Source organism: Pagrus pagrus (assembly GCF_965226575.1).
Source record: "Pagrus pagrus genome assembly, chromosome: 8".
NCBI classification, from domain to species: Eukaryota; Metazoa; Chordata; class Actinopteri; order Spariformes; family Sparidae; genus Pagrus; species Pagrus pagrus.
In genome coordinates, this window is record NC_140192.1 from 29,698,655 (window position 1) to 29,713,436 (window position 14,782).

General features: G+C 39.9%; 1 protein-coding gene across 2 annotated transcripts in view; it reads right to left on the bottom strand.

Annotated features, from left to right (window-relative positions):
* The window catches only part of LOC311261339 (dual specificity testis-specific protein kinase 1), a 29,684-nt gene extending 15,417 nt beyond the window's left edge, over positions 1 to 14,267 (bottom strand). Inside the window, exons 1-2 of one of the 2 annotated variants that reach the window (XM_084359870.1) lie at positions 14,021 to 14,267; positions 9,046 to 9,118 (exon numbers count right to left, since the gene is read on the bottom strand). In XM_084359870.1, the coding sequence (XP_084215996.1) occupies positions 9,046 to 9,076 (31 nt within the window). In that variant the 5' untranslated portion in view covers positions 9,077 to 9,118; positions 14,021 to 14,267. The remainder of the gene's footprint in view (positions 1 to 9,045; positions 9,119 to 14,020) is intronic. The other variant, XM_084359871.1, reaches the window with a different exon arrangement.
* Between the last annotated feature and the right edge of the window lie 515 nt (positions 14,268 to 14,782).

The window sequence follows — 14,782 nt, forward strand, 5'->3', positions numbered from 1 at the left end:
CAGTGCAGCCCTTTCATGTAGCTGTCACTCTCCTGCTCTCTACGCTGTCTACTCTCTCAATCCTTCATCTGTCCTTCCTTTTTCCTTCTCAGTAGGCCTATACTCTTATTAAAGCTGTGGTTCCCAAATATGTTTTTGTCACACACCACTTCAGAAGCTGAAAACACGTCCTGCCCACATACTGTACATGAACATTTCCATCAACAGCTAACAATATTGGACAAAACAATAAAAGATGTCTCCCTTTACTGGCAGTTAGCCCAGGTGTAAGACAGGCTTCATCACATTTTGGATTTGGCTGGTGTGTTTGCTCAAAGAATGTCACCTGTTTTTAGTGTCTTTCCTGTCAAAAACCTGTCTGTACTGCGTTGTCTTGTCTGAATAAATCTTGCTAACCTGAATTTTACTTGCCAACATCAGAGGATTCCTGTTTCTTCATCACAGCATTCATGCAACCTTAATCCTTGTCACTGTAGCAACATGAACAATGGATGTATTAAAAAGAACATTTAAGTTGGTTATTACCAACAGACGTTCACACTGAAGTATTATCAAGCTAAACATCTTCTCTGCATCACTATCGATCACATTATGGTCTCCTCCATACGTCCATGTGCCAGTTACTGGTGAATGAACTTTGTTTCTCACAAATATAAATCAACATTTTGTAGTCAGTAATATTTTAAGGAAGAGTAAATAAAAAAGAGAAAGAAAATGTTTTGTGGTCACGTTTGATTTCAAGAAAAAAATATTAAGATCACAGATGGACAGAACAATGTTAGCAGCTACTGTCTGTATATTTTCCCGAGAAGCGGAGCAGGCTGCTGAGCTAAGGCGAGTGAGAGTGAAACGAGCCAGGAGGAGGAGGAGGAGGAGGAGGATTTGTCTTTGGCTCTATGTATAAAAGTTAACTAAAGCAGCGCTTAACTTTAATAATGGAAAATAAACAGAATAAATGTGATACAGTAGACATAAATGTCTGCTGTGTTGGCTGCAGTAGTCTGTGTGACTGTGGTCTGTAAGCCAACCAGCGAAGCAGTTAGCTGGCGGGCAAGCTAGCTACCCCACAGGCACTTGTGGAGCTACTGAACTCTGGAAACCTAATTATAATTCCCAACAAAAGGACTTAATATTTTTTCAGTATTCACTGGTAAAAACTCCAGTGCCCAGTTTAGTGGATGACTTGTGTCTCCTTTCCTGTTCAGTCTCCATTTCTCTATTCCACATTCATTTTCTCACTTTGTCTTTTTTTCCCCCGTCTAGCTCCATCTAACCAGCACGCAGGTCCCATAATGACCATAATCTGTCGGAAAACATATCATCAGTTGCAGTTTGGGCAGACTGCTTGTTGTGATCTTTCACAAGCAAAAAAACTCAAAGACATTATAAAAAGATTTTAAAACAGAATGTACCATCAACAACACTTCATTTGGCTGTTGTGTTCTCAGTTCTGCCTCAGAGATTTTGCATTTGATCCAAGAAATTATTATTTCACAGCTGAAGCTTTTGTGTTTAAGATGGCAAATCATGCAGGAAGCAGAGCATGTCTGCGGTTAAGGGCCATTATCACAACCGGCTGTGAGTTTGACCTGCGTCTGACTACACACCATCAACAGGAATAACTGGGCTGGCCACTGCCACGCTGACGTCCTCCCACCTGATAAGGAATGCCACTTATGAAAGGTTTATAGTAAAAGTCATTTCACACCAAAGCACGATTTTTCCCAGAGCTTCATCTCTCAAAACATGGACTTTTTATGAGGAATGTCCAAAGGATCAGACTTGGATGTGATAGGCGTTAGGTGTTTGCTTAGCCTTCGCAAGCCTACATTACCTACTGCCCCTGGTGTGAGGCTTATTAAGCTGAAACATAGTTTCAAACTGTGGTCACTGGCTTGACAGCCTTCTCTCCTACCTCTAACTGCCCCACCATCCCCTAAACCCAACAACATAAACATTTTGCAGAAAGGCCAAAATGGTACGTAGCCAATGACACATACAAATGTCAATGTACAAAGTGGTTTAGAGAAACATTAACTACCAACATATTGTAAATATTATGTATATACGAGTCTATTCTATTTCTTATCTTTTTATTTTATTATATTGTTTGTTTTATATTCTTATTATTGTCTATTATAATATTCCTGACCGTTGGCTGCTGTAACAAAGAAATTTCCCCATTTACGGGACAAATAATGGAAATCTGATTCTGATTCTGATTCTGATTCTGATTCTCCTGGCGACTGGGCTGAACATCAAGGCGGTCACTCACTGAGTTCACACAGCCAAAAGTCACAAGATGTGAAAAAGATGGCTCTTTTTTTAATTTTATTTTTTACACCAAATAGGCGTCAATGAGGACATACACTGTCTGAGACCCCATAAAATCTGCAAGGATACACGTCACACACACACACACACACACACACATAGATGGGTAATTTCCAGGTGCACTCCATACCAAAATGGAAAATGAATGCCTGGGATTTAGATTCTATTCAGAGTCTGGGTGTGGATAACAGCATCCTCTGACTTCACAGCCCTGGTGACTTCAGACGTAAAGTATGTAGACAGCAAGGGCAACTGCACCACAGCAGAGCATTAATCTGCCTGTAACAGCCCTCTTGCCATAACATCTTTGGCTGCAGCCTCACGTCTTAAACTTGCGTGAGCCAAGCCACAGTGGCTGTTGATTGCTTAATAGATTTTCCAAAGTGCTCATCTCAGAACTACAACGGTCACAGAGCTCCACCTTTTGACTGCAAGATTTTGAAGGCAGAGATGGTAAGCAGACATGGATCAGATGGTGTGACATCAGATCAATAAGCTCTAGCCATGCCACACATACTGTAGCTGTGGCCTCAACCCCACTTGGTGGTGGGCACAGCAGTGAGTTACACTAGTGATGCAGAACATTAACAACATTAACAATGAAAAAGAATACAGTGCTTGTTTTAATACTCATACATTTTATAAGTTATGACACTGGCCTTCTGAAAGCAATTCAACTCACAAATGCACAACGTGCGACTGGATAAAGACCAAGAAAATGTAGGTTAAGCTATTCACACTGGACCACACTGATAGTTCAACAACAGTTTTATTAGGTATGTGAAGCCTGCCACTATTGCACACAATATAAGCTAGCATACATATTTCACAGCATAAGTTGAAGCTTGCCTTAACTTAGGAAAAGTCTTCTGCACTTATAGATTACATACACACAGCATTACTCACTCAAAATACATCAGCTAGATCCTCCTTAGCTTTTCTTTTCTCCCTGTCTTCTGTCTTCTCACTTTTATCTGTTTACATGTTTATAATTTAGCTTAGCTGGAGCTCGTCTCCTTTCCTGCTGCCCTTTGGTGCTTAGCTCGTCAGGTGTTTGTTTAATTAATTTCTGGCGGAGCACCAGCACAGTGGTAATTAGTTCTGCCTCCCAGACTACTATTATTACATGTAGGAACCAAAAATGCCAGAAAAAACAGCTAAACCTAAACTGACGATGTGAGGCAGTTACACTGCATTTGAATTTGATTGTCAAGCTGAACACTGATATCGATTAATTTTCATTTTTAAAATCAGACTTTTGACCCTCGAAGAATGACAAAGAGTACACTCGAGGCCTTAATGCAGAAACACAGGCATCAACACTTCCTGGGAAAAGTGCTTAGGTAGTGGTACTATAAAAAAAATTAAAAAAATGAAAATCTTGCTTCATAAAGTTTTTCACTCCATTGTTATTTATCTTTATTTATACACACCCATAGGCCCCAAATACACACACATGCACAAACAGGAACTTAAAGATGATTTGATTAGAGAAAATGATTAGATTGGTCAAAGGTGAAGGTCACTGTAAAAAAAAAAAATGCTTTTGGCTGTAAAAATCTCACTAAATACTAAAGTGATGACAAAAGGTCAAAGAACTACATTTCTAATCTAATTTATAGCTTCTTCGTGTTCTTACAGATTCAGCTTTGTTTGTCATGCATGTCAACACATCCAAGGAATTTGAATGTTTTTTGTTTGTCATTATGAACTTACACACTAACAGACCGAATCACAGTTTGTTTACAATAACTCCCTCATAGAAAGCCACTGCACCATGCACAACGCAACGTCTATTTTCATGATGTTATTTCAAAATGTACACATCTTATCTATCTGAAATACATGCCTGATGCTTTCATATGTCATTCATAAAAACACTTTCACTAATGTTAGGTCGGCCGCAGACTAAATAAAAGTGACAGCTTGATCTTACTCAAAACTAGCAGATAGTCCTAGATGGGCTGCTGTGTGGATAACAAAGACACTAGCAAAACCACACAGTACACGAAGTTAACAGCAGAAACGTCAGACAGGTTGGGTGGTTGTGTTTTACTACATGTCTTAAAACTTTACAGTTGCTGGGAAAAATGACATCAGAAATATACAACTTTACTGATTTCCTGTATATCCACAATGCAAATCAACAGTCAGCTTTCTACCTGGAAGTAGCTGCTGTTGTTTGTGCAACGCCACAGTGACTGGGTCTATATCCATACAGCAGCAGTGAAGCACAGGCTCATTGTTTTTGGTGATACTGAGCTTTAGGTGTCAGGTGACGAAGCTGTCTATGAGTCCTCTGTAAAAATGTTCTTTAAATAAAGACATCATGTTTCTCATGGAAATTATTCACTAAAATCATACATAGTCATACATAGTGAAATGGAAGTTCTCACAATATTGACTATGAGCTTCACCTTTTATTAAAATCTTTCAAAGTCTCCAGTACAGATAACGCTCTGAACAGCAACCGATGTAAATTGCAACTTGAAGGTTTGACAGAGGCATACAGCTGTGCTGCAGTAACTCTTCTTTTCTGTGTGTCTGAGTGTGCATGCCTGTGAGTGTGTGTGTGTGTGTGTCTGTGTGTGCGTGCCTGTGAGTGTGTGTGTGTGTGTCTGTGTGTGGCGGGGGATTGCAATACTAAGTTTAACATACCCTAAACTAAGCTGAAGTTTCAGGACAGTGTCATGATATTGACAACAGCAACTCTTTAAATGATGCTCCTACAAACTGACATTTGAAATGTTCCAGTCCAAACTAACGAATAAATCAAGTAACAAAAATAAACAATTCATGGTGGAGCGTGTCCATCAGAGTGTCCTTCTGAAAGGCATTGACACAAGCTTGAAGGTGGTTTCAAAAGGCTACATATCAATGACACACAATGTTATGTAGGTGAAGCCATTTGGTAGGCTAGACCTTCGTGCTGATGTCATCCAAACATCGTATTGCATTACTCGTTGTTGTTAGCACACCACTCAGAACCTCTGATATATATATATAGGTAGAGGAAGAGGACACAGGAGAGGAGGCAGAAGATTTTGTACATTTTTCTCAGCATGGCAGTGGACAGAGCCTGATTAATGATAGGGCGTGCAACATTCTTGATGACATCATTGGACAGAAATTGAAGAGCTGGGCAACATTTTTGATTTACGTTTCGGTGAAAGGTTTCAGTTGTCTCCATGGCAACCGAATGCTATCTTTACCTGACTACCTAATTACATTGCGTGACATAAAATTATGTAAGTAAAGTGTGAAACGACACATTTTCTGTTCAAAATACTACTACAGTATGGCCTGATGTAGACCTGAGACAAGATGAGAAGAATGCTGATGCTGAGTAACCTTCGGATCAGCTGCATTTTGAAATAAAGCTTCTGGAAATTGGGTATTCTATTGTGCATGAACTGTTGTGTCAGTGTAATATTGCAAAGATTTTTGACCTAAACAGCATATAAACAAATCCGGCGACCAATTTTTATGTTCCGCCATCTAGTGTTCCCCCATTACTGCGATGGCAACTCAGTGTCTGCTGCTGGCTGACAGCTGCATGGGTTTTTGGAGTCAATTTGTAAGACATTGGCCCCCAGTTACTGACAAAGTTATTTTCTATGGACGGCCATCCTATCATTAATTGGATTTAACATCAAAGACATTGGTTATGACAGTAGCCTGAACAGATGAAAATTAAATAAAAAGGTTAACAACTGACACATCCCTGTGTAATCATAGTGAATGTCACCCAAATTCACATTTTTGTTATCCTTTTTTTGCCAACTCACAGCATCACACTAATCAGACTGAACTTAAAGTAATGTTTAAGACAAAAAATGAAGAGAATTTGAGTCTTGCCATATTAGCAAACAAACAAACTGTGCAGATTTTATCCCACAACAGAGTGACACCCTGATTACTTGTGGAAATGTGGGCAGAAAAAGATTCTTCCTTCCAAGTCCCATTTGAGAACAACATTTCACTTGTTAAGATGGATGAGAGGGCTGGAAACTGTTGGAGGTAATTAAAATGTGGAAACAGCTCATCTCTGTTCCTTTCCGCTGTCTCCCACCACTGCCACAACACTAAACTCATTGTTAGTCGTGTCATGCTACTGTTTGTGGGGAAAATATGAACATGCATCCAGAGAGAACCAACATTAATGCAGCATTTTTGGCAAAGTCAACATCTAGTGACATGTAGTACAGTTGATGTAGTGGTGGTAGTAGCTGAAGCCACATGTCTTCATCGTGGGCTCCACTGTAGTCTCAGTTTCTACAAGGGCCTAAATTATACCCTGACCACATTTAAATGATGGGGAAACATGGGTTTTATGTGTCGATCAGTGTGAGCTATCAGCTACTGGAGGATTTCTCGAAATTACCGAGCAGTTCCACAAGAAATAGATTCAGGCTGCAACCTCTTAAACCACAAATTGATTTAACAATTCTGTTTATTTACGGATTCAACAGATCAGACACCATTGATTAATGTGTTAAGCCAACCAACGCCTGAGCACTTCTGCCTTATGTTTCATTCCTTATCCCAGCCTACCTCTCTGAAACACAACACCCTGATTACATGTTTTCCTGGAGTCATCTTTCCCAAATCTCTACAGTGGTGTGGGGAGAGGACAGTCAGCATGACATGAATGGACATGATTTCCCACCATCTCTGTGCCGAGGGGCCCTTGAAAAAGGCACTGAACCCTAAAACTGCTTCAGGGGCACTGCACTGCAGGCAACCCGCTCAACTCTGACCTCTCTGATGACATGCATACGTGTGAGGTAGGTAAATTTAGACCAGTGGACACATTTCTACTGTCACATTGTATGTACGGTAATATGGCCCGATCCTACTCTCATAGAAAAAAGAACACAGTGCTTAGTGAGACATCACAAAGATGCTAAGATGAAGCTCACAGGGTTCGTCTATACTGTATTTCATGGTGAGATTATTCTTAGCATTTAGCATCTGTGAGGTGAGGGCTTGGGGCTAACAGGACATAATGCTGGTAATGATCAGTGTTATCCCTGGCCAGAGAGAATCAGTCAAATCTGCACATCAGTTAAAAGCAGGAGAAGAAGTTCTTTACGATTCCCTTTCCATCCCTCCCTGCATCTATCGACTGCACATACTGTAATTTAACAACAAGTCTGCCACAGCCTGTGCAGCCTGTGCAAAGATGAACCTCTTGGCCAAATAGCCAAGTGGTTTAATATGATTCTCCATATTAAATGAAAATTGTCAGATGTAGGTATTTGTTTTGACCTGGGATCAGCACAATCTGATACTTGGTGTACTACTGCTATAGTTATATTTATAAATCAAAAAACAAGAGAGAACAGTCCCTGAAGCTCAGGAATATTAGTATATCAGAATAATAGGAACAGAATAGAAATATAGGGGGAAAAAACGAACCATAACCATTTATCAAACAAAATCCAAAGTGTTCCACTGGAAGCAGAAGTTGAGCTTGCTAGCTACAGGGAGGCAGGGTACGTGATGTCAGTGTGGAATAAAAATGTCTATAATGAAATTAAAATGATATTTAACTGAACTTTTTACATGAACATGAATAATGAAATAGCTTTAAGAATAATGAGCTGAATTTTTAATAATAGCTTGTTCATTTATATGAATGTACAGTTTATTCAAATTATTATTCATTTTATATCTTTTTAATTCATTTTATATTAAAGACTTTGGGGTCTCATATTCTTTTTTTACTTGAAAACATTCCTTTACCTGAATGAAGTAAATTTTCTGAACAAGAGGCCATTCGTAAGAGGAAAGAGAGAAAGACAACCTGCAGCCTGTACAGGATGTGTTCAACATGGAGGGCAGGTAACAGGACACTTTACTGACACACCATCTTTGAACATGTTTAAAAAGGCAGGCCGCTGAGCAAAGGTCCTTCTGTTTCAGAACAATGCAGAGCTAAACACAATCACTTTACAGCGGATTCAAGTGCTTAAAACAGTTCATTTGATGCCTGGTGCAAACTAGAGGACTTTCAGATGGTAAACAGGAACTTTGCCTATTTTCAAGCAACATTTGTAAGTGTGAAACCACTGGATAGTTTTGATGAGGGACCACGGCGTTCCAGCATTTGTGAACATGACACCACTGGATATTTTTCAAAAGGAGTCCTCAGGACAATTCCCAGCCATGTTTGTGGCCACTAAAACAGGTAGTTTAAGCTGAAACATGATGTTTTCCAACCCATAACCAAGTGGTGTTTGTGCCTAAACCTAATCAGAGAAAAAGCAAAGCAAGATACAACATATAGAAATGTAAAGTTTTAACTTATCTGTGGTTTGGCAAAAACAACCTTTGCCAACATTTATTCTGGTGACTAGTTTGAACAGCCCAACAACTGGAGGGGTGAATCTGAACCACAACCTCCCCAGTTACCCTCTAGTGAGGCACCAGTATAAGGCACAATAACATACAGGAGACACAGTTTTAACACACACTGTAACTGCTGTAATGGACGCAAGACACTGACATCAAGCAATACAGCACTGCACACACAGATCACAGCTCAGCACAGGTGTGAGTTGTGATTTCTCACTTTAAATGAGTTGTCATAAAAATCACTTCCTCATGTTAAATACACAGCCAATGAAATGTATGCATTTACTGTCAGAAACGTAATGTTAACACTTTGAAGAAGAGTTGAAAGTATTTAAATCTCTAAATACTTACTCCAATGATTTAATAATCTATTCATATGCATCGTGTGGTCGGTGGAACAAACCCTGAGGTCTCTGTGCAGAAGCTGAGGAGGAACCACATACATGCAACAGCAAATGAGCAAAAGCACAGACAACACATATGGACTGTCAAGCAAGCAACACCAAAAACTAACATAAAGACTGACTGGCAGACATGAACTTCAGACATCAGATCATTTTTCTTTCAAGTAACAATTAACTAACCCTGCAGCGACTGCACTTGATTTTGTATCCCTACGGCAGTGGCTCCAAACCTTTGGGTTCAACTCAAGAGTCTTTCCAGGGTTGTTCCAAATACCATGTATAGGACTTTGACGCTTTAGTTAGAATTACCCACGAATGTTCAAAGCTTTGATGGGGTTTGGGGTGTGACCGCAAGTATGAGGAACTTGCAACTCATTATTTATTTGTATACTTTCCTAGTAATATGAGTATAAAGGGGGACGAGGGCAAGAGTGGAGGTCGCAAGGATAGTTTTCTGCTCACAAATAATGTATTGTGCGCTTGTATCACCTGCACGCACCAGTTTTTTATGTGCGCAGGGCAGGGCCATAGTCTTTGCCTCTTTGTCAGTGTAGACGCAACATTTCCTTCCTCTTAAAAAACAAAACAAAAACCAAAGTATTGGAATATTGATTTGGATGTGGACGACCATGGGGCAGTAACAGAAACTTCAAAGCTTCAAATCGTTCGGGTCAGCCTTAAATTCTTCCTTCTCAGTTTGTTTTTCAGAGGATCTTAGAAGATGTAAAGTATCTGCAAGTACCAACAACTAACACAAACCTGGTTATAATGTAATAATTGACTTTTTGAGCCAATTGGGTGCAACACAGCATTGGTATGTTGTCACACTGTTGATGTGGCAAATGTTTCTACTATTTACACATCCAGCAGACACAGTAGCATTATTGTTAATTTGAAGTATGTTAATCAGCTGGTTGCTGACTTTGTCTACGTGATGGTTGATGAATGTCGGGTAGCGTAATGTAGATTTTCAATACTTGTTTTACTGAGAAGAACTGGCTGCTGGAAACCATGTTGATTGCAGCGCTGACAACCAAAATAAAGGAAGACGCTAAAAAGGTCAGTTTCATCTTCTGATAAAGATTTGGTTGAGCACCAAATTACAAAGGAAGGAACCCCCATCCTTCACAACCCTTCATCCTAGTAACTTCACACTTGGCTGGTGTATTGCTAAGGTCCCCAGGAAGTACAGTGTTGAGTGTGAAGTATAGTGGACAATCTATATATTTTTTTTTTTATTCAATTTTACTGCTTTAGGGCAGGAAACTTAGTGACCTGTTGCATGTGTTGTAAATCAAGCTACAATGCTATGATGCTACTCAGCAAATCAAATCTGTGAATTCAGAATTCAAAAACAGGCCCGGCCCAGTCGAGGCAAGCTGCAACTACAAATCCTCACCCACGATCATCTGAAGTGTGGGAGTGTTTTACACAGATACCCAGCAGTCGTGCTCTGTAAGCTCTGTAAATAGATAATGGCTGATCACAGCAACAGCGACTTTTTTGTGAAGTGTTTAATATATTTTCCCTGCCCCACACTGACAGAAAAAAAACATCATCAACATGCACAAACACAAATTTGTGTAATCGTTTAAATAATTTGTCCATTTGTACGTAGAAAGAGAGACAATATTGATTAGTGTTTGTGAAGTTATTTCTCAAAAGTCATATTGCACTGGTAGGAGAAATGACCTCATTTCAACAATTTAATGTTTTGTGCAAAATGTCATAAATATTGAGCTATAAAGACTTCTGCCAACTGCCAACTAGCAGTCTCCAGCACATCGTCATGGAAGGCTTAATGTTTCCTGCTGTAAACTGCATGCCCACGTACTGAAGCTCAGATGTTAGGGTTAGGGTTAGACAAAAAAATGACTCTTTACCTAAAAAAAGAGTGTGGAAATCTTCTGTCTCAAGTTTGCGATTATTTTTTTGGTGTGACCCGGAAGTTGTAAGCAGTAGAAGGTAAGGGTCGGTGCAGCGTTATTATGGAACCCATACGTTCTCACAAACACCCCTCCGGAGCATTCAAGTGTCAGGATTGGCCAGCCTTGGAACACTAGGGTTGGCCGGGGAAGGTCACGCGAGGCAACGCAAGACTTTGAGCACCACGGTTGAGTCTTTCTACACTGTCACTGACGATATAGATTCAGCTGGAGGAGAAAAAATAAGTAAATTAACAATCAATAACTAGGTTTTCATCCAACAACTATTCTCTTCCAGTGCGTTTTCATCTCAGCCTTACAAACATTAATGCATGAATAATTGAAATCTAGTAATATGCATATTTCTGAAATGTGCAATTCTGCATGATAAGTATAGTTTACATATGGTACCTGAAATACATTTTGATGCTCATAATTTTGTACTTTGTAAGAAAAACAAACACATGGAGGACTTTTACTTGCAACACAGTATTTCTACACTACAGTATTGCTACTTTTACTTAAGTACAAGAGCTGAGTACTTCGTCCACCACTAATCATAAATTGGGTAGCATAATTGCTAAAGTACTAGTCTATAGTTTTGTTCTGAATCATGTGAGGCCACGTGGGTGCCTGGCCAATCTGAGCGCTTGAACAGCTGGCCAATCCTAGCGCTTGAATGCTCCAGAGGGGCATGTCTGTGCGAGAACACCTGACACACGACTTACAACAAGCACCAAAGTGTCAGGAGAGGCTGAATGGAGAATCTACATGACGAGGCAAATCGAACAGCTAATAGGAAAAGCAGCGGGGAATGGAAATGCAGGAAATTGCCCTTTTAAATGCCTGATTAAAATCTGTATTCTTAATTCAATTTGTTAATCCAGCTATTTATTTCTCTCTTTTGAACTGAATTTTCAAATAGATTTTTAAATTACATTATTTATTTATGATTTCAATAATGTATATTTAAATGACTTGATTGTTCATGTTGTTTTTGTAAATCCCTTTTTAAATTGAACTATTTATTGATGAATTAACATTTCATTTGTAAATTCTATTTATAATTCCTCTTTTTATTGCCCATTAAAATATCGAATAATGAATTACTTTGTAATTTAGTCTATTTATTAATAGATTCATAAATTAATTTGTATACTAATTTATTGATGCCAAATTGTATCATACAATTAGTTAAATACTTGATTACTATTTCGGTGACACTTGTTGTCCTCCATATCTAACAGCCTATCACTTGGAAGAAATAAACGCGACCACAACCAGGGACCGAGCCGGCTAACTTCTGGTTTAGCGCCCGGCTAACTTGAATGGGGATAAAATAATTTAATTGTGCGGCTATTCTAGACTTTTCCAAATTTTATTGACAGAATGAAACGAGACAGACACAGTGCATCACGTGACGATGTAACAACACGGCTTGGCCACTACAGAAACTGGCTCAAAGGCCTGGCGCTCCTCCTGGGGGCTTGATCCTGATGATGAGGCGAGCCGTCTTCTTTGGAGAGGAAGTTCCGGTCAAGCCAACAGCGTTAAAGTGAAACTCTCGCCAAAATGCAACCTAGGCTTTTTTTGTTAAGGAACGAGCGGAGCAAGCTACTGCTAGCATGAGTTGTTCAAAAACCTTCTTTTTAGTAAACTCTGTGTACACAAACAATGTTCTCAATGCTAGTGTTCATGTGTAGAGACCCAGGTGATACTACGAGCAAAGTTTCATGTTGTGTCGAGTCTTCTTAGTGTTTTAAAAATAGCGATTCTGATGCTACAGTAAAGTTGCCCCTAGCACGCCATTGAAAATGATTTTGACCCAAAAACGAAAATAAGGTAAATCTTAAAAGTGGCTTTTTCGTCGTAATTATGCTTTTACACGAAGGTTTGACTCGGGTACATTCACAAAAAAAGCCTAGGTTGCATTTTGGCGAGAGTTACACTTTAAATGTTCCTCCTCTTCTTCGTTGGTATTACCATAAAATATAAAACCACGCTGCCATCCACTGTATCATAGTATGTAACATCATGCTATTCACTGATGGATGAGCTGTCTTGAGTGAGTGAGAACAGAAGCGCAGCTCCAAAATTAGAAAATCAATAAGTGGCAGCCAATGTAGATATTGTGGTGGACTGCCACAAATAAATCACTGTGTGGGAAACTCTGCATGATCAATATTAGCCTACTTTACTTTATTTTACAGTTGTGCCTAAACATGCAGGACTGTAGTGATCCACATAAACATGTGAGATGTTTGCTGCCCCACCAGAGGAACATGTGATGGTGTTCATTAGTGAAGTCAAACTAACTTCAGGCAGATGTTTACATTATGTAATGTTGCACTTCCTACGCACAATTCTAAAACATGTGAGAGTTGTGAATCTAGTACCAGATAAATATTTGTTGCACAGTTAAATGTTTACATTAATATTTTTTGTCAATAAACTTTTCTAAAGTTGAAATAATAAACATGTGGTTTGTTCAGACTTCAGTCATTACAGTCTGCAGACTGGCAGCATGATCGAGTTATATGTCGTGATAAATATCGATCAATATGAGGGGAAAACATGATTGTAGTTGTTTCCACATGCCCAGCTCTATCTGGGTGTAGTGGTTTCTTCCTGGATTTCCATGGATTTATTTTTGGACCCCTTTCAGGTTCGGAACCACTGCACGGTGTCACGATCACAGTCTTTCTGTGTCGTGTCGACATACATTGAAAAGAAAACGTGCGCTGACTCTAGCAGGCTCATGCTTCTGCTGCCTGCAGCGAGCCTGTAACATGAGCTCGCTTTTACATTGAAAGTTCGAATGTTTTTATTTATCATACAATCATTGTTATGTATAATAGTATCAACACACTTGAGATTGTTCTGTAGACCTACATAAACTCCAACCACTTTAAATAAAGCCGACTCTCTGGTTCTGACATTTTGTGTACATGTTCTGAAACTTTGTACAGACAGAAGACAACACAGCGCAGTACTCACACACACTCGGTCCCGTCGCTGTCGGTCAGAAGGAGCTCAGGTTATATTCTCTCTGAGGTGTTCAACATCTTAGTTCCGTTCTGGTGTTGTTTGTGCAGGAAGTCGCGGTGGTTTGAACACCTCTGCTCTGCTGGTTCCCCTCCTGCAGCTCACTTCACCTCCTGCAGATCACTTCAGTGTGGACGCGCTGCTGAAGCGAGCCTCGCTGGTGTGAACGCGTATTTTACGCGCTGCCTCACCAGCGCGTCGGGAGATGGAACTCCACCCACGAGCAGAGGAGGCCGGAGCGGAGGAGCAGGCAGGTGGGTGGTGTGAGTGTTCAACTCGTGTAGATTTTCACATAGTGATGTTTGGATTTTACTTGATAGCAGATGTTTTATGTATTCATCAATTCCTCTCTATAAATATCTATTATTGAACCTTTTGAACCCAGGACCCCTTCAGGACCCCTTCAGGTCCCCACGCAGCCACACATTAGGAACAGCTCATAAAAACAGCAGTGAGTCTTCATCAGGTTATAATGTTGGATGATGATGACTGGAAACAGACGTGCAGTCTCTCCTCTGAAAGCTGTTTGTGCTCATCAGAAGTATCTGGATTCAGCACAGTGTAGAGGTGGGAGTGATTTGCACAATGCAGAGCTCTGGCCCAAAGCATCAACTCCCACTCAGTCAGTCAGTGTGGGAATGAATAGACTGGAACAGAAGGCACACAAATAACAGACACAGGACACTGTGCAGAATGGAAGAGAGCTCAACATGG